Raw genomic sequence first — 24,439 nt, 5'->3', positions numbered from 1 at the left:
GTTTGTGGGGCTTTTTGTCTCTAGTCAACCACACTGATGGCACTCACATTTTCAATTGTTTCTCAACCAACCACACAGTTAAAATAGCGAGGAAAATTGATTGAAGCACCAGACAAAAGGTGTTTTTGTTCAGTTTAAGCACCAATTTCATTCATCACACACAACTAGACAGTGATTGTAATGGTGGGTGGCAAATTGCTTTGGTTGAAAGCTGATTCAAAGCTCCAAAGCTAGAAAAGGTACAGCTAGGATTACAGCAACTTGACTGTTTCTTTATCCAAAGCTGAGAATTCGCCATCATTTCTGGTTTTACATAAATATTTATACCCCTGCCATGCAGATAGAGTAAGGCAGACCATACATGGGTCGAATTTCGAAAGAATTTTCTTTCAAAAATCTTACCTAAGAATTTTCGTTTGTATTTCACACCATTAGTGGGCTACAGCAACAGCCGATTTTCGTGCGGCAATCAAATTTGAATAATTGGAAATTTAAAAAAAAAACAAACGATTTTGTAATCAATGATGGGAGAATCGTGCAAGAAATGTGATCGAAAAAGAAATGCGCATGTGCAAGAAAATAAAATTCCCGGAAAAAAAATAAGATTCCCAGCCACGAAACTTCTTTTCTGTAGCAACATGAGGTGAAATTGAAGGCTTGGTTGGCCAAATTTCGAAAATCAATGGTGGCACCATCGGAACACAAAACACACAAATTTTCTGATTATCAAAATTAAATACTTTGAAAATTCAACCATATATGACCAGCCTAATACTTGGGCCCCTTTCACACTGCCACGATTTTGCCGCGACAAGATTTCAGGGAATGCCTGTGTAAACTTGAGGTCTATGGACCTCCAACTCGCATGAAAGTCGGATGAATTTAGTAGAGGGGCTACTTTAAAGTCAGCACTACTTGAGGTCGCACATATATGAATGGTTATTCATGGGGAATGACTTGTCATGCGACTTTGCAGTGCCAAGTTGCACAAGTGTGAAAGGGGCCTTATGTATCCTATGTGGAGTCTGTTAAACCCAAATAGTCTTGCTATATATGCCATATATGCCATCACTGCCCTAGAGAATAAAATGGTGGTTGTTGCAATATTTTATGTCACACTGTATTTGTACAGCAGTCGTTCCAAATGAAATTTTTGTGGGGAAATATTACACTTTAATGAATAAAAAAAACAAAAAAAAAACAGTAAAGTTAGCCCAATTTTTTTTTAATATATAATGTGAAAGAGTTTACACCGTGAGAATCGTGATCTTTTTGTTCTAAGCAAAAAATTGTGATTCTCATTTTGGCCAGAATCGTGCAGCTCTAGTGGGAAAGTAAGTGGGCAGGGGATGATTCAAGAGTGCAGAAGGAGTAAGGAAAAGCAGGAGGAAGAGAAGAGGAAAAAAAAGGGGGGTAGAAAAATCGATAAAAAAGAAGAGGGGGAAAAAAGGACAGGACATTGGGGAGAGGGGATGGGGGAGTAGCAACGTCCACCATCCCCATCTCCACCTGCAGACTCAAATCTAGGGAAGCCGTTCTCACAGTAGAGCAAGCAGGCCTCAAAAAAAAAGAGCCAACAACAGCTCAGGTACACTAAGGCTGGATTCACATCTATGCATTTTTAGTGCATTTAACCTAAATGCACTAAAATGTTTTAAATGTTAAATGGACTGTGTAGTGCAAACCTGCAAAATGCAAAAAGCACTAAAAATGCATAGGTGTGAATCCAGCCTTAAGCCCCATACACAGATTTTCTGCAGATTTTTGTCTTCAGATTTACCAAAACCATGTAGTGCAAGGACCTGCCTAATTGCATACACATTGAACCTCCTAAGGTTTGACCTCATATTATATGGTTTTGGTAAATCTGAAGGAAAAAAAATCGGCAAAAAACCTGATGGTGTGTATGGGGCTTAAAATGTGTTTCTAGTTTTGGATAGGGTGGATGTTTTGGGAACCCGTCCGTTTTTCTGTCCTTCTCAGAGGTAGGTCCCTCTTCTTCTTTTTTTATTTTTTATTTTATTTTTTTTAAACGGGTTTCATTCTGAAATTTCCATAACATCTGACCCGAGATCTCTCACCTATTCTATCAGAATATGCAGTTTGTTATCTCCGACGTGCAGACAATCTCGGCTTGCCCTCCTGTGTTCTCTGGGGAACGAACGGTCTGTCTAGTTTACAATCCATGCTGTTTATCTACACAGCAAGCCCAAATCTTCCACTTGAAGATTTGATTATGGCTTTTCATGGGAGCCACTGCGTGAGAATGATTTTCACAACTCAATCACATGGAGCCAAGCTGGAGCGTGGAAAAACAGCAGATCTATGATTAACAGCTGAATAGAATTTAAAAATGCTTGACTAAAAATACAGACACCACCTGACACCTTGGTGGGAGCCAAGGACATGTTAGGAATGAAGTGCCATGTCTTCATTATGGGTGGAAATTAGGCTATTTTACTGGTAAAAACTCGTTCACACAGGCATTACTAGGGCCTCATTCACTATGGGGGTACATAACCATACGCCCGTGGAGGGCCGTGCTTACCCACATGGGGGTGTACAGGCGTTCCATGCATCCCTGTGCAGACAGTCCTGTTGCTATCAGTTGGTTGAAGTGGCTGCATGGACATATCCGCTGCTCCCAATGTAACGTGTGAGTCCATTTATGTACATCAATGGGAAGGGCTGTCTTTTCCGGCACGGGATGCGCAGGTTTTGCATGCGTTCCTCATGAGCACTGTCCTATTCATGTCTGTCGGGCACAGCCACTGGTCCCTGTTTGACAGGCATGAGGGTGCGTGTTCTCGATCACATACTACCTGCATGTATGTCATGTACACTGGACGTTAAAATAACGTTATAAAAACGCCAGTAGCTTTCCGGTGAGTTTTTCAACGTTTTTGCAATAGCAGTTTTTAGCATTTATTTGCGTTTTTAAGTGTTTTTCCATGTTGGCGTGTTAGCGTTTTTTTTTTTTTTTGCAATGGATCAAAAATGTTAAACGCTGGCGAGTGATGTTTGTGAGCATTTATCGACGTTTATCAGCATTAGAGCGTTTTTACAGCTGAATAATGGCTCTCAGAACTCAATAGTTTTTATTTTTTGTATTTTTTTTACTGCTCAAAAATAGTTACTGCCCAAACTGCTGATAACAGCCTATGTGAACACATAAGATAACATGATTCAGAGTTTAATGACTGTAGAAAAAAAGTCTACTGCCAAAAACAGCTGCTGTAAAAACGTCCAGTGTGCATGAGGCCTTTATAGGACTGCCTGCACGAGGAGTCACTGATCACCTGTACATCCTGTGCAGGTAATGACGGCTCTTTGCATGGATGTACATTTTAGATGGGTCCATGCCAACAAGGCCTTAGATTTGCCCGTGTGAATGATATTGCGAACCTTGTTAAAGTGGTTGTAAATCTCAGACGTGAAATATGAACAAAGCATATCCCTCTATAGTGGAGGTAGGCAAGCTCAGCACTCCAGCTGTGCTGAAACTACAAATCCCATCATGCCTCTGCCGCTAGGAGTCATGCCTGTGATTGTCAGGGTCTTGCAATATCTCATGGGACTTGTAGTTTCACCACCAACTGGATGGCCGAGGTTGCCTACCCCTGCTCTATAGTGTGTGCTTTTCCCAATTAAGAGCGCTAAGCCCCCGTTCACCCCAGTGTGGCTTTTAAATCACGCTACTTCAGCACAATTTCAAAGCCACACATCGGTGCGATTTTGCACTGCCAATTTCATTGTGGCATGCAACTTCATACAACAAAAGTCACAGCTATTTTTACGGTTCCATTGCCGACAATAGGGTGTGACTTGTTATGCGATTTGGACCTGTCAAATAGCATGACAAATCACATCAGTGTGAACATGGGCTAAGTGTAATTTTTGTCTGCTGTTTTGTCCCTTTGCTATCGGCATGAATCACTTCTGACAAGTTTTCCTGACACCAAGAGAAAAATGGTGGCGGGAGGGAGCAGGAAGGGAGGGAGCTCCAGCACACAGCTTTTTCATATGTTTATTGGTTGACATCTGAAAGAGGAACTGCAGTCCGCTCACATAATTTGTAATAAAAACATCTTTGCCATTCTGAAGCTTCCCTCCAACCACTTTACATATTATTTTATATATACTGGGATTCTGTACTTGCTAAATATACTGCAGAAATCTCCCTCCACTGAGTCTGGCTGCATCCATTTTAACTGTGGGCAGCTGAAGATGCTACCTGTTCATTTCCTGGATTTACACAGAGACATAGAGGTGCACTTCCAGATCTGCAGCTCTCATTGGCCCCGTTTCATCACGTATAGCGACCCATCACATTTGGCTACCTGCTGGACTGCGCATGCGCAACTCCGCCATATGCGTTCCAACACTGTGGCGATCTCCGCTTGCGCAGAATTTCGTGGCCACGCCCCTGAGTCCAGGTTCAAGCCCCATCATCCAAGTGAGTTAGATCATAACTATGCTGAGCGACGCGAGGCCCTGCCTAAAGCGTGGCAAGCGGCCCCGTGACAAAGTTGTCTTATAACAGTGTTGGAACGCATATGGCGGCACCGCGCATTTGCGGGTAGCAAAATGTGATGGGTAGCCGAATGTGACGTTGCAGCTCTCTTATGACTCATCCCCCCCCCTCCTTCCTGCAAATGCTCATGATAGTGAGAGAGAGCTGTGTATGATGTCATAAGTAGGGCTGGGGAAAAATTGATTTGAATCTTGAATTGAGTTGAGATGTCAAATCGATTCCAATTTTTTAGCAAATAGATTTTTTTTTTAAAAAACATTTTTCACCAGAAACGGCGCCGACACCGCACCAGTCCTGAGGAGCTGCGGGCAGGAGTTTTTAGGTGAGGCCGCGGCTTCGGCCTAGTCCGCGAGGCCGGACCTGCACACTAGGCCAAAGCCGTGGCCTTGCCTAATAACTCTTGCCCGCAGCTCCTCAGGATCGGCGCGGTGTCCATAAAAAAAAAAAAACTCAATACGAATCGTGAATCGGGTTGTGTTGTTTTTTATGGTTTTTTTTATCGCAGATCTTTTATTTTTTTGGGAGAAAATCGCCCAGCTCTAGTCATAAGCCTAGGCCAGTGATGGCGAACGTTGGCACCCCAGATGTTTTGGAACTACATTTCCCATGATGCTCCACTACACTGCAGAGTGCATGAGCATCATGGGAAATGTAGTTCCAAAACATCTGGGGTGCCAAGGTTCGCCATCACTGGCCTAGGCTAATGACCAGACAAACATGAAGTAGCCCACTGGCAGAAAAAAAATATTTTACTATCCAAAGTTAAAATGACAAGGGCAGAAGATTTAATAGATGGAAAGCTGTAAAAAGTTACGAAGGTCCACTTTAATTCCTAATTCTTTTATCATCAGCCCCCTTTGTGTATAGTAGTATGGTTTTTCTTGGTGGAATAGATATAAAGTAGTAAGGCGTAGGACATACACAGATATCACAGCATACGATGTATTATTAGTACGCTGTCAGATCTCAGAGCAGCATTTCTGTGGTTGGATACATTTGTAGGGGGCGGGGATTGAACTGTCACATGAATACGTTTTACCCCCGGCTGTGTTTTTACATTACCTCCGACGTCAGTTTTACATCATTTCCATTCCATTCTAACCAGCAAATGTCATGCTGACAGGCAGAAGACATGTAAATGGGGTGATGTGTTTATACGCTTCTTTTCTGTGTGACAGCTGATGGCGTTTATTATTAGGACTGTTTGTGTACAAATTGATCGGTGGATTGCGCTCATTAATGCTTTATGTTTCGCTTCGTTCTGCTTTCATTTGTATGCATTACTACAATGACACTCACCCCTAAAGCAGTAGTTTACCTACAAAAAAAAACAAAACAGGAAGGCTTTTTTTATTGCAGAACCTACATATAGTACAGTGCAATAAATGATTCTTGCCTACCTGCTCAGGTCAGTGTACATTCTCTGCATTTCTTGGTGCCGGGATAAATTGACTCCTGTGCAAATACAGTGGTAACATCATCCTCGGCCGGCCAATCAGACAGCAAGGTGACACTAAACAATATCCTTATTTAAAAAAAAAAAAAGAATAATCCATGCACATGTGCTACTTAATTATCCTGTAATCTAATTTTCATTATTTGTTTTTAATTTGTTTTTACTGGCGCCTTTGTGCCAGATTCCAAACCTCTCCTTTTCCTCCTCACTTCTATATAGAGCTGCACAATTCTGGCTAAAATAAGAATTCTCTATTTATTTATTTTTTGCTTAGAATACGGATCACGATTCTCACAGCGTAACATTATCTTTCACATTATACATAAAAATTGGGCTAACTGCGGCCCCCCCACCCCAAAGCACCTTGTCCCTATGTTGATGAGGACAAGGGCCTCTTCCCGACAACCCTGGGCGTTGGTTGTCAGGGTCTGAGGGGGGGGGGCTCATCGGAATCCGGGAGCCCCCTTTAATAAGTGGGCCCCAGATCCTGGTCACCCACCCTTTGTGAATGAGTATGGGTTAAATTGTACCCCTACCCATTCACCCCGGGAAAAAAATGTCAATCACAAAAACACAGGGACATAATGGGGCGGGGTCACCGGATGACCTTACCCGGTGACCAGGCCTAAAACTGAAAAACAAAATATTTAAAGGGGTTGTAAAGGTAAACATTTTTTCACCTTAATGCATCCTATGCATTAAGGTGAATAATCATCTGACCGTGCCGGTGCCCCCAGTCCCCCCTGTTTTACTTACCTGACCCCTTGAAAGTCCCGCGCTCGCCCGCGACGTCCTCTTCACCACTCAGCCTGGCCGTTTATTGGCTGGAGTGGATGGATTGAAAGCAGCTCAGCCATAGGCTCGCGCTGCTGTCATTCGCATCCAATGACGTGGTGCGCTGGAGGGCGGGGCCGAGTGATACAGTTAGTGGCTATATCACGGGAGCGTGCCCACAAGTGCTTCTCACCATGCGAGGGAGCTCGCATGAACATGAGAAGTACTTGCGGGGGAAGCCAAAACAGCCACAAGGGACCCCAGAAGAGCAGGTTCGGGGCCACTCTGTGCAAAACAAGCTGCACAGTGGAGGCAAGTATAACATGTTTGTTATTTAAAAAAAAAAAATTCTCTTTACAATCCCTTTAATCTTTGTGACACTGAAATAGAATTTGCATAATAATTTGGAACAGAGTGTTCTGTTGGCTAACTTTGCATTTTCTAAAGTGATAAAAATAAACAAATAATGTTTTTGAAAGCATTCTTACTTTACAGCATTTCTTCACACCTGCCTAAAACTTTTGCACAGTACTTTATATGTAGGTTTTTTTTTTTTCCCCCCCGGACATACTTTAAGTGTGGAAGCAAAGCATACTTCCTAATGTTACTGTAATGGTAATTATAGGGGGACAGTGTTGTATTTATAAAAAAATCCAGGCTGTTTAATGAGCCGCCTTCCTTGTGAAGTCGTTTGGCAAGCGGTGTCTTATTTGCCTTTTACATCTCCTTTTGTGACATTCTGCTTCCCCCCTTTATGCCACGTTGTAGAGTAAACTCAGATTTGTATTGTCTTGCAGGTGCACTGTGGGGGAAATTACAGACGCAATGAAGAAGGTGTTTGGAGAACACAAAGCCAGCGATCGGATGGTGAGTGGAGCTTACCGCCAGGAGTTTGGAGAGAGTGAAGAAATATCCTTCACTTTAAAAAGGTAAGACTTCATCTCTAACTTGCAGTGCTAGAATTTGCTGTTACGGTATATTGATTCTAGGGATGCACCGAAATTTCGGCCGCCGAAACATATCGGCCGAAAATGGCCCTTTCGGCATTTTGCCGAAAGGAAAAAACGGCCGATAATTGAGCCGAAAATGGGGCGGGGCCTGGTGCCGCCCATCACGGGAGGTGTATATCGCAGGAAAGCCGCCTCCGCCATCTGGATCAATAGAGCGCCGGGAACATCACAGCTTTAATTTTAATAGCTGTGTGTTCCCCCGTCGTGCGCCGTCGCCTACAGCCCCTCCCCCTCGTTCGGGGAACTGATAGACAGATCACCCGTCCAGATTGGACGGGGGATCTGTCTATCACAGTTCCCCGGACAAGGGGGAGGGGCTATATGCGGCGGCGCGCGACGGGGGAACACACAGCTATTGAAATTAAAGCTGTGATGTTCCCGGCGCTCTATTGATCCAGACGGCAGAGGCGGCTCTCCTCTCTTTCTGCATCACTGACTACACAGGGGACACAAACACTGGCTGCACGAGGGGACACAAACACTGGCTGCACGAGGGGGACACAAACACTGGCTGCACGAGGGGGACACAAACACTGGCTGCACGAGGGGGACACAAACACTACTGGCTGCACGAGGGGGACACAAACACTACTGGCTGCACGAGGGGGACACAAACACTACTGGCTGCACGAGGGGGACACAAACACTACTGGCTGCACGAGGGGACACCACACTTATCACTTTTATCATGTCGCCAGTCTCTGACCACCTCCTGAACCATGTCGCCAGTCACTGGCCACCTCCTGAACCATGTCGCCAGTCTCTGGCCACCTCCTGAACCATGTCGCCAGTCTCTGGCCACCTCCTGAACCATGTCGCCAGTCTCTGGCCACCTCCTGAACCATGTCGCCAGTCTCTGGCCACCTCCTGAACCATGTCGCCAGTCTCTGGCCACCTCCTGAACCATGTCGCCAGTCTCTGGCCACCTCCTGAACCATGTCGCCAGTCTCTGGCCACCTCCTGAACCATGTCGCCAGTCTCTGGCCACCTCCTGAACCATGTCGCCAGTCTCTGGCCACCTCCTGAACCATGTCGCCAGTCTCTGGCCACCTCCTGAACCATGTCGCCAGTCTCTGGCCACCTCCTGAACCATGTCGCCAGTCTCTGGCCACCTCCTGAACCATGTCGCCAGTCTCTGGCCACCTCCTGAACCATGTCGCCAGTCTCTGGCCACCTCCTGAACCATGTCGCCAGTCTCTGGCCACCTCCTGAACCATGTCGCCAGTCTCTGGCCACCTCCTGAACCATGTCGCCAGTCTCTGGCCACCTCCTGAACCATGTCGCCAGTCTCTGGCCACCTCCTGAACCATGTCGCCAGTCTCTGGCCACCTCCTGAACCATGTCGCCAGTCTCTGGCCACCTCCTGAACCATGTCGCCAGTCTCTGGCCACCTCCTGAACCATGTCGCCAGTCTCTGGCCACCTCCTGAACCATGTCGCCAGTCTCTGGCCACCTCCTGAACCATGTCGCCAGTCTCTGGCCACCTCCTGAACCATGTCGCCAGTCTCTGGCCACCTCCTGAACCATGTCGCCAGTCTCTGGCCACCTCCTGAACCATGTCGCCAGTCTCTGGCCACCTCCTGAACCATGTCGCCAGTCTCTGGCCACCTCCTGAACCATGTCGCCAGTCTCTGGCCACCTCCTGAACCATGTCGCCAGTCTCTGGCCACCTCCTGAACCATGTCGCCAGTCTCTGGCCACCTCCTGAACCATGTCGCCAGTCTCTGGCCACCTCCTGAACCATGTCGCCAGTCTCTGGCCACCTCCTGAACCATGTCGCCAGTCTCTGGCCACCTCCTGAACCATGTCGCCAGTCTCTGGCCACCTCCTGAACCATGTCGCCAGTCTCTGGCCACCTCCTGAACCATGTCGCCAGTCTCTGGCCACCTCCTGAACCATGTCGCCAGTCTCTGGCCACCTCCTGAACCATGTCGCCAGTCTCTGGCCACCTCCTGAACCATGTCGCCAGTCTCTGGCCACCTCCTGAACCATGTCGCCAGTCTCTGGCCACCTCCTGAACCATGTCGCCAGTCTCTGGCCACCTCCTGAACCATGTCGCCAGTCTCTGGCCACCTCCTGAACCATGTCGCCAGTCTCTGGCCACCTCCTGAACCATGTCGCCAGTCTCTGGCCACCTCCTGAACCATGTCGCCAGTCTCTGGCCACCTCCTGAACCATGTCGCCAGTCTCTGGCCACCTCCTGAACCATGTCTCCAGTCTCTGACCACCTCCTGAACCATGTCCCCAGTCTCTGACCACCTCCTGTATAAAAATATTTTTTTAAAACAGTCATTTTCGGTATCGGTGCTGTTTCGGTATCGGTTTCGGTTTTCGGCCTAGTGTATTTTTCATTTTCGGTATCGGTTTCGGCACCAAAAAACCCATTCGGTGCATCCCTAATTGATTCATTCATATGGAGCATCCTTTCCTAACCAGGGTTCCTACAGAGGTAGCCAGGGGTTCCTGGAGCAATGAGCAATTCCTGACTTTTCATATCAGTGACCTTTCAGGTATATGTAAAGGGGAATTCTTCCTCCACCAATCCAAGGAGAATTCTTCCTACTGACTGTTGTTGTACCAGGGCCCTGCCCTGACCACCCCCTGCTTTTACCAGAGCCCTGCCCTGACCACCCCCCGTTTTTACCAGGGCCTTGCCCTGACCACCCCCCGTTTTTACCAGGGCCCTGCCCTGACCACCCCCCGTTTTTACCAGGGCCCTGCCCTGACCACCCCCCGTTTTTTACCAGGGCCCTGCCCTGACCACCCCCGCTTTTACCAGGGCCCTGCCCTGACCACCCCCCGCTTTTACCAGGGCCCTGCCCTGACCACCCCCCGCTTTTACCAGGGCCCTGCCCTGACCACCCCCCGCTTTTCCAGGGCCCTGCCCTGACCAACCCCCGCTTTTACCAGGGCCCTGCCCTGACCACCCCCCGCTTTTACCAGGGCCCTGCCCTGACCACCCCCCGCTTTTACCAGGGCCCTGCCCTGACCACCCCCCGCTTTTACCAGGGCCCTGCCCTGACCACCCCCCGCTTTTACCAGGGCCCTGCCCTGACCACCCCCCGCTTTTACCAGGGCCCTGCCCTGACCACCCCCCTGCTTTTACCAGGGCCCTGCCCTGACCACCCCCCTGCTTTTACCAGGGCCCTGCCCTGACCACCCCCCTGCTTTTACCAGGGCCCTGCCCTGACCACCCCCTGCTTTTACCAGGGCCCTGCCCTGACCACCCCCTGCTTTTACCAGGGCCCTGCCCTGACCACCCCCTGCTTTTACCAGGGCCCTGCCCTGACCACTGATGTACTAGTAATTGTCTGTCTGTCCTGCAAACAGCAGAATGGAGGGCGATTGAGGGACCAGTTTTTGTAGAGAGGTTCTCCTACAGCTGCATGTGTAATGGTATTTGAAAAAGGAGTAGTGCTGATATGTACTATTCTGGGGATATTGAATTGCATAGTGGGATTTTTGGAAAATGATGCTGAAGGTAAATGTACAATTTCAAGCTGAAGTTTATTCTGCTTATTTTTTCACGTTCTCCGTTTCTTCATCCACCCTCATCAATATGCAAATTAATTATTTTCGTTGAAGCAGCGATGTGGATGGGGGATTCGCGCCTGCTGGGCTATTGTATCCTAACAGCAGGGAGTTTCTCCTGCTGTCAGAATACAATGATCCGTGCTGATGGCTATAGCTAGTGGCACTGATTGAACAGGAAAAAAAAACACAGAAGTCAATCAGTAGATCGACTACTGTACAACCAGTGTGCCCATTCATGGGTCAAAATTCAGCTGGACCCTGAGGAACTATGTATGCCAGCCTAAGCCATCTGAGTACAGGCGAGGAACTTGTATGACTCTGCAAGACTGTGGACAGAGTTCGAGTTTAATATTAAGTGTTCAAGTTAGTCCCGGCATTGGGTTAAAGTGAGTATGGAATAATGGGACTGGCACCGACGGCAGCTTTGTGACACGATTGACAAACTCCATCCACCCTTAGAGAAAAATGCATTGAGGATTAAAATTTTATCCAAAAATAGCATCAGATTTTTTGTTTCTTTGTTCCTTTCCCATGTCCATCTATACACAGAAATCTATGATAGTCTCAATATTAAAAAGTGTCTCCTTCAGATGTTACCAATGACAGTTTTATTATAGAATGCGCAGTGTGGATGTTGTCAGGTCCTGTATGTAAGCCGGCTCTCTTCCGCCTCGGGCGTCTGTGACTGTGAGACTCGAGAGCTGCGATTAGCAGATCCAGCTTTCCTTTAGTTTTTTTCTATTAAGTGTTTTTCACAAAGTGCAGCTTGTCCACCATCTGCAGAGGTCATTTCTTCTGATCTCAGAATAGAAATGTTCCTGATATGCATGAAAAGGCTGAGCTGTTATCAGGGGGGAAGGAAACAAACTTTTGATGACATCTTCTTTTTATCCATGTCATACTTTATTGTATAAACCTGTCAGCCGTTTAAAACTCAAGTAAAAGGGTTCATTCAAATGGCATATTTTTTATTTATTTTTTTATACTTTTGTACGCAGCTCTGTTACAGCCGATGTGTCCATTGTGTAATTTAGATCCATATTCCGGAGCAGTATTTCTCAACCAGGGTGCCCTTTGGAAAGACTAGTGCCCCATCTTTGGGGTCGATGGAATGAATAGTGTCCCATTCCAGGTGTCGGCGGAAGGAATGGTGCCCCGTTCCAGGTGTCGGCGGAAGGAATGGTGCCCCGTTCCAGGTGTCGGCGGAAGGAATGGTGCCCCGTTCCAGGTGTCGGCGGAAGGAATGGTGCCCCGTTCCAGGTGTCGGCGGAAGGAATGGTGCCCCGTTCCAGGTGTCGGCGGAAGGAATGGTGCCCCGTTCCAGGTGTCGGCGGAAGGAATGGTGCCCCGTTCCAGGTGTCGGCGGAAGGAATGGTGCCCCGTTCCAGGTGTCGGCGGAAGGAATGGTGCCCCGTTCCAGGTGTCGGCGGAAGGAATGGTGCCCCGTTCCAGGTGTCGGCGGAAGGAATGGTGCCCCGTTCCAGGTGTCGGCGGAAGGAATAGTGCCCCGTTCCAGGTGTCGGCGGAAGGAATGGTGCCCAGTTCCAGGTGTCGGCGGAAGGAATGGTGCCCCGTTCCAGGTGTCGGTGGAAGGAATGGTGCCCCGTTCCAGGTGTCGGCGGAAGGAATGGTGCCCCGTTCCAGGTGTCGGCGGAAGGAATGGTGCCCCGTTCCAGGTGTCGGCGGAAGGAATGGTGCTCCGTTCCAGGTGTCGGCGGAAGGAATGGTGCCCCGTTCCAGGTGTCGGCGGAAGGAATGGTGCCCCGTTCCAGGTGTCGGCGGAAGGAATGGTGCCCCGTTCCAGGTGTCGGCGGAAGGAATGGTGCCCCGTTCCAGGTTGTCGGCGGAAGGAATGGTGCCCCGTTCCAGGTTGTCGGCGGAAGGAATGGTGCCCCGTTCCAGGTTGTCGGCGGAAGGAATGGTGCCCCGTTCCAGGTGTTGGCGGAAGGAATGGTGCCCCGTTCCAGGTGTCGGCGGAAGGAATGGTGCCCCATCCTTGGTTTCAGTGAGAAGATTAGTCCCCAATCGTTGGTATCTGTGCCTTTTTTTTTTTTTTCTCCCTCATCTATGAACGCAGCACTTTTACAGACAATGTGTCCATTCACATTGTGGCATTTAGATCCGTATTCTAGAGCAGTATTTCTTAACCAGGGTGCTCTTTGGATTTCCCGCAAGCATGAGGCCCAGTTTGCCCTTGTTCAGACATGGACGGGAGAAATCTGATCTGGGGTAGGGGGCTGGTTGGATGATTTTTAGGGGGGCCTCTGACAAGAAGGGAGGGATCTCTGATGATTAGGGGAGAATAGGATGTGATTGGGGGAACATCTGATGTGAAAGGGGGCTTCTGTTATAAAGGTCATTTCATCAAGGCGTTTGTGTGCATCCTCCCAGGCTCATGTTTCCCCATTGATTAGTAACAATACATTTTTTTGGACTGGGATTTCTTGAGATTCTTTATACTTTTTTAAGGGTGCAGAGATTAAAAAAAAAGGATTAGAAACGCTATTAGAGCAGTATTCAGGATGTAAAAAATAATGCACATGTATGCATGTAAACTCATTCTAGTGGCTAGACTAAATGTTTCTTCAAGCCTGTAGAATTAATTTGGTGCGTACTCTTCTAAACATGTGCATATATTATGTATCATTGCACATATTTTTACACTGGATCTTTCTGCCAGCTCACTACATTGAAAAAAGTTTTGACTATACAGTCCTTTACAGCCGATCTGCAGGTATAATTCAGAACCACCCTTGTGGTGGCATTTACTATGTTTCTATTACCCCGCAGTGCAAGGGTTACGTCTTCTTTGGGGCTGTGATGATTTTAACCTTTCAAGTGTTACAAAAAGATTTGTAAGTGTCCTACTCAAGTGTGCAGGCATCCACTTTTCCTTATTCGGTTACTTAGGGGGCAAGCCGGGAGAGCACCTTGCTGTAAGGACCTGTAGTAGGGGTGGTATGTGGACAGACCTGGAGCAGTGCTCTGTTTTTTTTATTTCTTTTTGTCTAGGGTATCTTTAAGTGAAGTTTTACTTAACATATTGCTGCATTCCCACAAGCTATCTCCTCTCCATGCTGCAGTTCCCCAAAGCCTCTTCTCTTTTGTGGTCCGTTGGTCACACTCTGATGCAATCACATACAATACAGGACCAGCAGTCCTGCATTGTAAATGGGGATGCTGAGAGTCTGCCTACGATAGAGAAAGGAGTAGAGGGCTGGCTGCTGGGAGAACATGGGATACGGTAAGTAAAACTGCTTTTTAACGATACGCTAGACAGAAATTAGCATTTAACCATTGCAGTGCTAGGACAGCCCCACTGCAAGGGTCGTTTTGAACTTTCCCCACAGTTCAGCTTCAACCAGCCAGTGTATAGTTGAATCATGGAAAGAAACTCCTATAAAAGTGTGGCGCACGTGCAGCCTCCATGCAGATATTATCCTAGGTGGGTTTAATAATGGATTTAGAAATCTAGGTATTCATTTGTTGTGGTTTTTTTGCCCTTCTTTTGTCTAGGGTGCAGAGTTTCATAGATCGAGAAGGACGGAGACCTCGTCTGCTTGTGGCAAAAATGGGGCAGGATGGCCATGACAGGGGAGCAAAGGTTATTGCCACTGGGTTTGCTGACTTGGGATTCGATGTGGACATTGGACCCCTTTTCCAGGTAAGAGCGGCATTACTTAAACATTGTGTATATACTTAAGTGGGTCAAAGGAGCACTCCAGACAGCAGAACGCTGAACTGTTGACAATGGCTAATAGACACTGCACCTTTGTGAACATTGGAAAGCCCACTAGATTATTTGGGGTGATTACAGAACAAGAATGCCAAGGTAATGTGGGACAGTCCAAACTCCGTTTCTTCACAATAATAAAATCAAACTTTTTGCGGGGATTTTAAGGGTCCCTCTTTATGTAGACTTGATGGTGCTGGTGCCAACGCAAGTTCTGAACAAAGAGTTTTTTTGTTTTTGTTTTTTGGTGGAGGAAGATTCTAGGGTTGTATCTATTATAGCAACAGAAGGTCTACGCCACTCTCTGGTTTAGCATCTTATACCAATGAACAGAGCAGATCTTATGCTGTATTACAAGGGTAGCTAAGCTTTCTAAACAAAGGGACAAATTAGGGGGCCGGACTGAGGACAGCGGAAGCAGAAATCTGTCGGTGGGAGTAAAAAAATTACATTGGACCTGTGCTTTGTAGCAGCAGGAATAGATCCCCATCGTTGGTGTCAGTGGAAGGAATAGTGCCTTTTATCAGTGGTATAAATGGTGCCCTGTTGGTGATGGTAGTTGGAAGTATAGGATCCCATTGTCAGTGGAAGGAATAGTGGCGCAACAGCTGGATAAAGACAAGCAAGGGGCCACAATCGGCCCACAGGCTGGAGTTTGGAGACCAGTGCTGTATTAAAACTTTATGGATTTGTCAGTGTTTTACTGCTGTCTGGGTCTTTGTCTTCACTTCCTTGGATGAGTGTCACACAGAACAGGAAGTAAATAAGGTTTAGAAAATTTGTTAGGACTTTATTGTAGTCTGTGTCTCTGAGATTTCACTTCACTACCTGATCAGAGGATAGTTGTCCGTTAGAGTGGGAACCCGGGAAAAATCTCTTTATGGGGGCACAGACTGAATACTAAAAGTGAGAGAATGTGTAACCCTTCTGCACTCTAACACTGTAAAAAAAAAAATGAAAAAAAATTACCAAGCTTTAATGGGCAACTAAAGTGTTGTATTGGTATATCAACGGGTTTTAATAGATCAGTGAACTTTTAAAACCGATCGCATTTATCTTTTCTGCCCCTTCCCCTGACCAAACCTATTCCTCTTCTACAGATGCATACTTGCCTTAGCCCTGGTTCACATTGGTGCGATTTGACATGTCAAATCGCATGTCAAATTGGCAGCGATTGCCGGCAATGGCACCACCCTGATAGGCGCACCAATTTCAAAAAGTAGTTTCTGTACTACTTTTTGCGATTTCGGGTTGCAATTTCCATTGACATCTGTGCAGAAACCCACACATATGTCTCTCAAATCGCTGCCAAAATCGGGACTGACATGCGGGTGTGAAATCGTGCAAGTTCAGCTGAACTCGCACGGCTTCATTCCCGCAGCTCCGTGTGAACCTGGGCTTAATCGAACACCCACAGTTCCACTGTTAGACTTCTTGCACACGATACTCCTGTTTGAGCATCTATTTTTTCAGCCGTTTTTTTTTTCCTTTTGTATGCATTTTCCCGCATATGTGTTCGTGCAAATTTGCGCATTTTTGCGCACATGCATTTTTATTTACACTACACTGCTTTTTTGGTGGTGAATGGGTAGGGGTACAATGTACCCCATACTCATTCACATGGGGGGCAGGATCGGGGGGTCCCTTGTTAAAGGTGGCTTCCAGATTCCTATAAGCCCCTTGGCCGTAGACCCCTCACAACCACCTCCCAGGGTTGTCAGGAAGAACCCCTTATCTCCACAAACATGGCAACAATGTACTTTGGAGTGGGGGGTTGCAGAGCCCCCCTGCTTCAAAGCATCCCCCCCCCCATTTTGAGGGCATTTGCCTGGTATGGTCCGGGGGGGTGTTTACTTGCCCCCCCCCTTTCCTGGCCTGCGTATAGGATAGGGTCTGGTATGGATTTTTTGGGGGACACCATTTTTTTTTCCCCAGTGGGAAAAAATACCAGGACGAAGGGTCTGGTATGTTCTTGGGGCGGGCACCCACACATTTTTTTTTTTTGAGTTGCGCAAAGAGAAATCGTGTATCAATTTTTCTAGATTGGGATAATCTTTTTTTTATTTTATTTTTTATTTTTATTTATTTTTTTTTTTATGCTTGCTGTGTTGTGCTGCTATGAACACTAATATTTAGGGGTGCTTTTAATTTTGTTGCTACTATGAGATTAAAAATGAATGTACAGCCAGAAATGTTTTTCTTTCATTTTTGATATATATTAGGGATGGTTTAGATCCACTATCAGGTTTTCCATTGCTGTCTGTATTAGACCACTTTCCGGTCAGGTCCGCCTGTCAGTTTTTCAGGCGGAATTGATTGGACATTCTATTCACCTCTATTGAGCTGGTGATGTCAGCAGTGACATGTCCGCTGACATCCGCCAATATCTGATCCTGTCCATGAAATCCAGACAGATGGAGACCCTATTCTCCATTCGTCTGGAGAATTGGATCAGAAAACGGACAGGCTGTCAGCTTTTATCTGATCTCCCCATAGAGGCAAGCGGGGCTCTGACGGGTCCGTCTCTGCACAGTGAGCGGAGATGGACCTGCCATCCGCCTACTCAGCACGGAACGATGTCTCCCCTCTGAGCAAAGCAGAGTCCTCGGGTGGACTGCCCATGTGTGAAAGAGTCCTTTCTGTTAGGGACTATCACCCCTTTCTATTTGTCCTGGTATCAGTTTGCCAAGAAAGGAAGTAATCGGAAATAGAACATTCTTAGAAATTGCACCAAAACAAGAGGTGAGGGTACGGCCCCTTTCACATGGGCTGCCTGATCAGGTCTCCCTGTCAGTTTTTCAGGCAGACCTGATCAGACCCTCCAGTCTGCTGACACCCGGATGGTGGTCCTGGTGGATGGCATTGGATGGAAACATACAGGTGGTGGGTTTTCCATCCGATTGCCCCCATAGAGGAGAGCGGACACAGGCCTGTCTTCTGCTTGCTTAATGGGGATCAATGGAGAGATCCCCTGCTGAGCAAGCAGATTCTACTAAGTGGAGGTGCCTGTGTGAAAGGGGCCTAAATCTTACAATGGGAACATTTGTTTTGGTGACAACTGAGGTGGGAATCCCCCTCCTTTTTGTAGGGACTTCCTCTTACATCCACTTACATGCCTATTTACAACTGAACTCCAAGCATAAAAACTCAATTCAAGTATTCAAATATTCTGTATTTTTTAATAATCACAAGGGATTAAAAATCCACTTCAAGTGCACCAAATGCCTATGCACGCCCAGATATTACTTTGTAAAAGTTGCAGTGACATCATCACTGTGCCGTACAAAGCCTGTACAGAGAGAGCAGAGCTGTGGAAGGGGCCCCAGCAGCTCCATCCCGAACAGGCTGTCTGTACAACACTACAGGAGGGGTGGAGACAAGACCAGTCCCCCTTCACAAGGAGAGAGAGTAGCAGTGACCAGTCTTTATTACTACACAAGGGGGTGGAGACAAGACCAGTCACCCTGAACAAGGAGAGAGAGTAGCAGTGACCGGTCTTTATTACTACAGGAGGGGGCAGAGACCAGACCAATTACCCTGAACAAGGAGAGAAGGCAGCCGTGACCAGTCTTTATTACTACACAAGGGGGCGGAAACGAGACCAGTCGCCCTGAACAAGGAGAGAGCAGAAGTGACTGGTCTTTATTACTACAGGAGGGGGCGGAGACAAGACCAGTCACCCTGCACAAGGAGAGAGAGACAGCAGTGACCGGTCTTTATTACAGAGGAAGTTCCTGCACAGAGGCAAAGCTTCACACTGGATTTCTGCACAGATCTGGAAGAAATACACAAAGCACACCTAGATTCCAGTAAGAATACACAGGACTCTTGTATTCAGACAGTCTTTGCTTATTCTGGATTTCAGCTTGAGGTTGACAGGGGTTTTAATTCTTCTCTACACCAGGGATCTCCAAACTACGGCCCTCCAGCTGTGGCGGAACTACATGTCCCATGAAGCATTGTAAGACTCTGACATACACAGACATGACTAGGCATGATGGGAATTGTAGTTCCTGAACAACTGGAGGGCCATAGTTTGGAAACTCCTGCTCTACACTATCCAAAAGTGGAAAAGAAAGTTGTGACTTGCACTTCAACCACTTGCTGGTAGACAGAGGAACAGATTAAATCTGCACAGAAACATTTTAGTAGCTCAGTCCTGCTACTGAAATCATTCGTGATAGAAAGCATATAGCAGCAATTAGTCTTGCATTATTGCACAATGCTCCATTCAAGTGTGATTAATCGCTACTATATGCTTCTTGGGGCAGTTTTACTGTTCGCCCACATTAATGGGAGCATGTTGTAATGCAGAGCTGTATTTTAACACATAATTCCCTGTAGGATTACATAAAAAAAAAAAAAAAAAGCAGACAGACATTCAGGAAGCGGCAGGATCGCTATACCACGCATAGGGAATCATTTGTTTAGCGATCATTTGCTAGCAATCATTTACTAGTTATATTAGTAGTAGGATTGAGCTATCAAAAATCCTATGTGTAGGTTCTAGCCTGTATAGGTGATTGTCAGCATGTTGTTCTATCCCTTAATAGCAAGAGATTCAAATAGCCTGAAAAGCTTTGGCTTTAATTGGCTAATTAAACTGTATGTAAACCCTAGCAATTAGCTTCTCATTTATTCCCTTTTGATTTATTAAAGCCCATCTCCAAGAAAGAAAACATTCTTCTTGCAGTGGGGCTGCCCATATACTGCAAGGTTTAAATGCTCATTTAGGTCTAGGGTACTGGACAAAGTATTTACCTGATCTCCCCACTTACCTAGTAGCCAGCACTGTCCTATGCTTCCTCAATTTCCATTAGGTATCCTGATATCCAGTGCAGGTCTGTGGGCCTTGCATTATACAACCCCACTTCCAAAAAACAAAAGTTGGGGATGTGGTGTAAAATCTACATGAAAACAGAATGCAATGATTTGCAAATCTCATAAAGCCATATTTTATTCACAACAGAAAATAGAAAACATATCAAATGTTTAAACTGAGAAACCATTTTGGGAGGGGGGGGGGGGTCATTTTGAAACTGATGGCAGCAACAGGTCGCAAAAAAGTTGGGACAAGGCCATGTTTAGCATGGTGTAGCATCCCCTCTTCTTATAACACTCTGCAAATGTCTGGGAACTGAGGAGACGAGTTTCTTGAGTTTTTTGGGAGAGGAATGTTGTCCCGCTCTTAACTGATCTAGAATCCTAATGGCTCCACAGTCCTGGGTCTTCAAGATGCACCAAATATTTTCAAATGCTGAAAGGTGTGGACTGCAGGCTGGTCAGTTAAAGAGGAAGTAAACCCTGATGGGTTTTACTTCCTCTTTTTTCTCCCTGCAAAGTAAAAGCATAATGGGCTAGTATGCATCGCATGCTAGCCTATTATGTGCTACTTGGCTGCAAACGAAGCCCACCGTGTCTCCGCTGGTGGTCGCATCCATCTTTACCCCTCTTCCTTCAGGGACCGTGGACTCTGGCTCTGTGAGTGGCCTGGGTCACGTGACGTCACTCCAGCGCAATGCGCGTGGGAGCTGGAAGTCACGGTATGAGCCCCTTAGAAACAGGATGAACATGCCCTTTCTTCAGTGTGCATGCGCCAATGACATCAGGGCAAGGATTGGAGCTGCACGATTAATCGTTATCGCGATTTTGTTTTCCCCATTGCGATCTTGACAAAGTATTTCCCGATTCTTTCTATGCAGAGAATTCTCTCTGCTCTGCTCAAGCCGGCAGCCTTCAAAAGAACGGAGGGGGGAAAAACCAGCAGTCTGCCAAGAATCACAACATTCTTTAGCAGTGGAACTTAAAGCGGTAGTGGATTGACTCTTTAAGACCTGAGACAAATGCGGGGTGTTTGTATACTTTGTTCAGCATGCTAATACCCAAATTAGTAAACATTTGTGTGATTCTAGTGCATAGAATTATGCAACTTTAAATCACTTCCCTTTTTCTCACTGACCACAATTCATCTGGCATGACGCCCAGAATATATATAACTCCCCCATTATAATATTCTTAAAACTTGTCTGCTTAAAAATCAACATTTTAAAATCCCCAATTATTGTTAATACAGATTAAACACAATCAAAACCATTTGCTCACTTGCTACATTTGCTGTTATTGAAAAAAAAAAACACCTTTTAACTTCAATGATGCAAGGATAGGCAACTAAAACAGTCCTTAAAGTCAGACTCTGGCTGAAACCATCAAGACACCCTATACATAAATTGAAATGCTACTTTGATTGTAATATGTCCTGGAGGACATAGCATGGCGGGGGAGGTGTCACCTAGAACAGAGGGGCGGTAGACGAAGGATGGTGTCTACTTCCTGGGGACCAGACACCATTATAGGGCGGTGGCTGACTACTTGGCTTCCTCTTAAACCCACTAACTTTTTTTTTTTTTTTTTTTTTTTTCACCTGTAAGGCCGCGTACACACGCTCGGACTGTTTGCCCAACCTTGTTCGTCAAACAGTTTCGGCAAACAGTCCGCTCAAAATTTGCATGAGCGGACTTGCCCACACACGAGCGGACTGTTTGACGAACAAGGTTGGGCAAACAGTTCGCTCAACTTTTGAAATGAACGGACTCGCCCACGTAAGGAGGAGGCAAATCCGCCCATTTCGAGCGCGTGTACAGGTAGGCGGGGCCCGCGAAGGATACTTCGCGGGCTCCGCCGCCTGGAATGGGCTTAAAGGGGAACCCCAACGCCGAAAAAAATCGGCGTGGGGGTTCCCCCAAAGTCCACACCAGACCCTTGTCCGAGCACGCTACCCGGCCGGCCAGGAAAGGGGGGCGAGCGAGCGCGCCCCCCCTCCTGAGCCGTACCAGGCCGCGTGCCCTCAACATGGGGGGGTGCCTTGGGGAAGGGGGGGCCGCGCGGCCCCCCCACCCCAAAGCACCTTGTCCCCATGTTGATGAGGACAAGGGCCTCTTCCCGACAACCCTGGCCTTTGGTTGTCGGGGTCTGCGGGCGGGGGGCTTATCGGAATCCGGGAGCCCCCTTTAAGAAGGGGGCCCCCGGATACCGGCCCCCCACCCTATGTGAATGAGTATGGGGTACAATGTACCCCTACCCATTCACCTGTGAAATAAAGTACAAAAAAAAAACACAACACAGGGAAAAAATATTTTATTGCACAGCTCCGGGGGGTCTTCCGTCTTCAGGGGTCTTCTCGCCGGACTCCTCCGCTATGTGTGTGTAGCTCTTTTACTAGCGGAGGAGTCCGGCTTTCTTCCTCCCCGCCGCCGGCCTCTTCTCCCGACTTCGGGGGTCTTGTCCCCCTCTTCGGTTCTTCTGCCGGGCCACCGCGCCTGGTCCGGTGGCCCGGTCTTCTGTCGCCGTCTTCCGTTCTTCTGTCGCCGCCTTCGGTTCTTCTGCCGGGCCACCGCGCCTTCTTGTAGCTCTTTTACAGGCGGTGGCCCGGTCTTCTGTCGCCGCTGTCGTAGTCGCCGCCGCCGCCTTCCGTTCTTGTTCTTCTTCTTGTTCTTCTTCCCCAGGAGATGTTGACTCGACGAGCTCTCCGGCCGGAATGCCAGGGACACGCTCCGCTGCCACTTATATAGTGACAATGGGGCGGTGTCACATGGTATATGTCACATGGGTTGGTCACATGGGTTGATGTCACATGGGGACTATGACATCGTAAGGGGGCGGGGTCACCATGTGACCAACCCATGTGACATATACCATGTGACACCGCCCCATTGTCACTATATAAGTGACCGCACAGCGCGGCTCTGGCATTCCGGCCGGAGAGCTCGTCGAGTCAACATCTCCAGGAGAAGAAGAAGAAGAACAAGAAGAACAAGAACGGAAGGCGGCGGCGGCGACGACGACAGTGGCGACAGAAGACCGGGCCACCGCCTGTAAAAGAGCTACAAGAAGGCGCAGTGGCCCGGCAGAAGAACCGAAGGCGGCGACAGAAGAACGGAAGACGGCGACAGAAGACCGGGCCACCGGACCAGGCGCGGTGGCCCGGCAGAAGAGCCGAAGAGGGGGACAAGACCCCCGAAGTCGGGAGAAGAGGCCGGCGGCGGGGAGGAAGAAAGCCGGACTCCTCCGCTAGTAAAAGAGCTACACACACATAGCGGAGGAGTCCGGCGAGAAGACCCCCGAAGACGGAAGACCCCCGGAGCTGTGCAATAAAATACTTTTTCCATGTGTTGTGTTTTTTTTTTGTACTTTATTTCACAGGTGAATGGGTAGGGGTACATTGTACCCCATACTCATTCACATAGGGTGGGGGGCCGGTATCCGGGGGCCCCCTTCTTAAAGGGGGCTCCCGGATTCCGATAAGCCCCCCGCCCGCAGACCCCGACAACCAACGGCCAGGGTTGTCGGGAAGAGGCCCTTGTCCTCATCAACATGGGGACAAGGTGCTTTGGGGTGGGGGGGCCGCGCGGCCCCCCCTTCCCCAAGGCACCCCCCATGTTGAGGGCACGCGGCCTGGTACGGCTCAGGAGGGGGGCGCGCTCGCTCGCCCCCCTTTCCTGGCCGGCCGGGTAGCGTGCTCGGACAAGGGTCTGGTGTGGACTTGGGGGGAACCCCCACGCCGATTTTTTTCGGCGTTGGGGTTCCCCTTTAATCCCATTCCAGGCGGCGGAGCCCGCGACGTCTCCTTCGCGGGCCCCGCCTACCTGTACACGCGCTCGAAATGGGCGGACTTTCCGAGCGGGAACAGTCCGCTCATTTCGAAAGTACAGCGGACAAGCCCACACACGGGCGGACTGTTCGCTCAAACACAGTTTCAGCGGACAGTTTTTCGGAATTTCCGAAAGACTTTGTCCGTCCAACTGTCCGCTGAAACTGTCCGCTGAAAGCCCACACACGAGCGGACTGTCCACCCAAACACTGTTCAGCGGACAAGGTTGGGCGAACAGTCCGCCCGTGTGTACGCGGCCTAAGACAAAAGGCGTAATGAGCTAGTATTATGAAATACCTCAGAGCGAGGCATCGGCAGGTGATATCGGTCCATCGGAGGGAGCTGACATTTTTCCTTGGGGTGTCTTCCGGGCATCACGGCTCTGGCACTGTGAGTGGCTGGAACCGCAATGTTGTCACTCCCGCACATGCGTGCAGGAGTCTTCTTTCCGGCAAGCTGCAGCGTCTGCCGGACTTTCAGCTGAGAATCCCCGGAGTGCATGCACCGCTGAAGTCAGTGGCTCATTTCAAGGGGAATATCTTCTAAACCATACAGGTTTAGGAGATATTCTTTTTACCTACAGGTAAGCCTTATTATATCACACTGTATTTGCGCAGCAGTTGTTCAAATGCCATTTTATGGGGAAATACATTTTAAAATAAATACTACCCAGTAAATTTAGCCCAATTTGTTTTGTATAATGTGAAAGATTTTATGCCGCGAGAATCATCAGAGAATCGTGATTGTGAAT

The 24,439-nt window shown here is 47.9% G+C and overlaps 1 protein-coding gene across 1 annotated transcript in view; it reads left to right on the top strand.

Moving 5' to 3' along the window:
• Positions 1 to 24,439, top strand: part of MMUT (methylmalonyl-CoA mutase) — a 134,164-nt gene that overhangs the window by 75,987 nt on the left and 33,738 nt on the right. The window contains exons 10-11 of the mRNA XM_077488958.1: positions 7,562 to 7,693; positions 14,825 to 14,972. Coding sequence (XP_077345084.1) covers positions 7,562 to 7,693; positions 14,825 to 14,972 — 280 coding nt within the window. The remainder of the gene's footprint in view (positions 1 to 7,561; positions 7,694 to 14,824; positions 14,973 to 24,439) is intronic.

This window comes from Lithobates pipiens, unplaced genomic scaffold, assembly GCF_037356315.1.
Source record: "Lithobates pipiens isolate NorthernLeopardFrog02 unplaced genomic scaffold, aLitPip1_a1.2 Scaffold_18, whole genome shotgun sequence".
Lineage (NCBI taxonomy): Eukaryota > Metazoa > Chordata > Amphibia > Anura > Ranidae > Lithobates > Lithobates pipiens.
The sequence above is the reverse complement of the archived record's forward strand: the minus strand, read 5'-3'. Positions and strand labels throughout refer to the sequence as shown.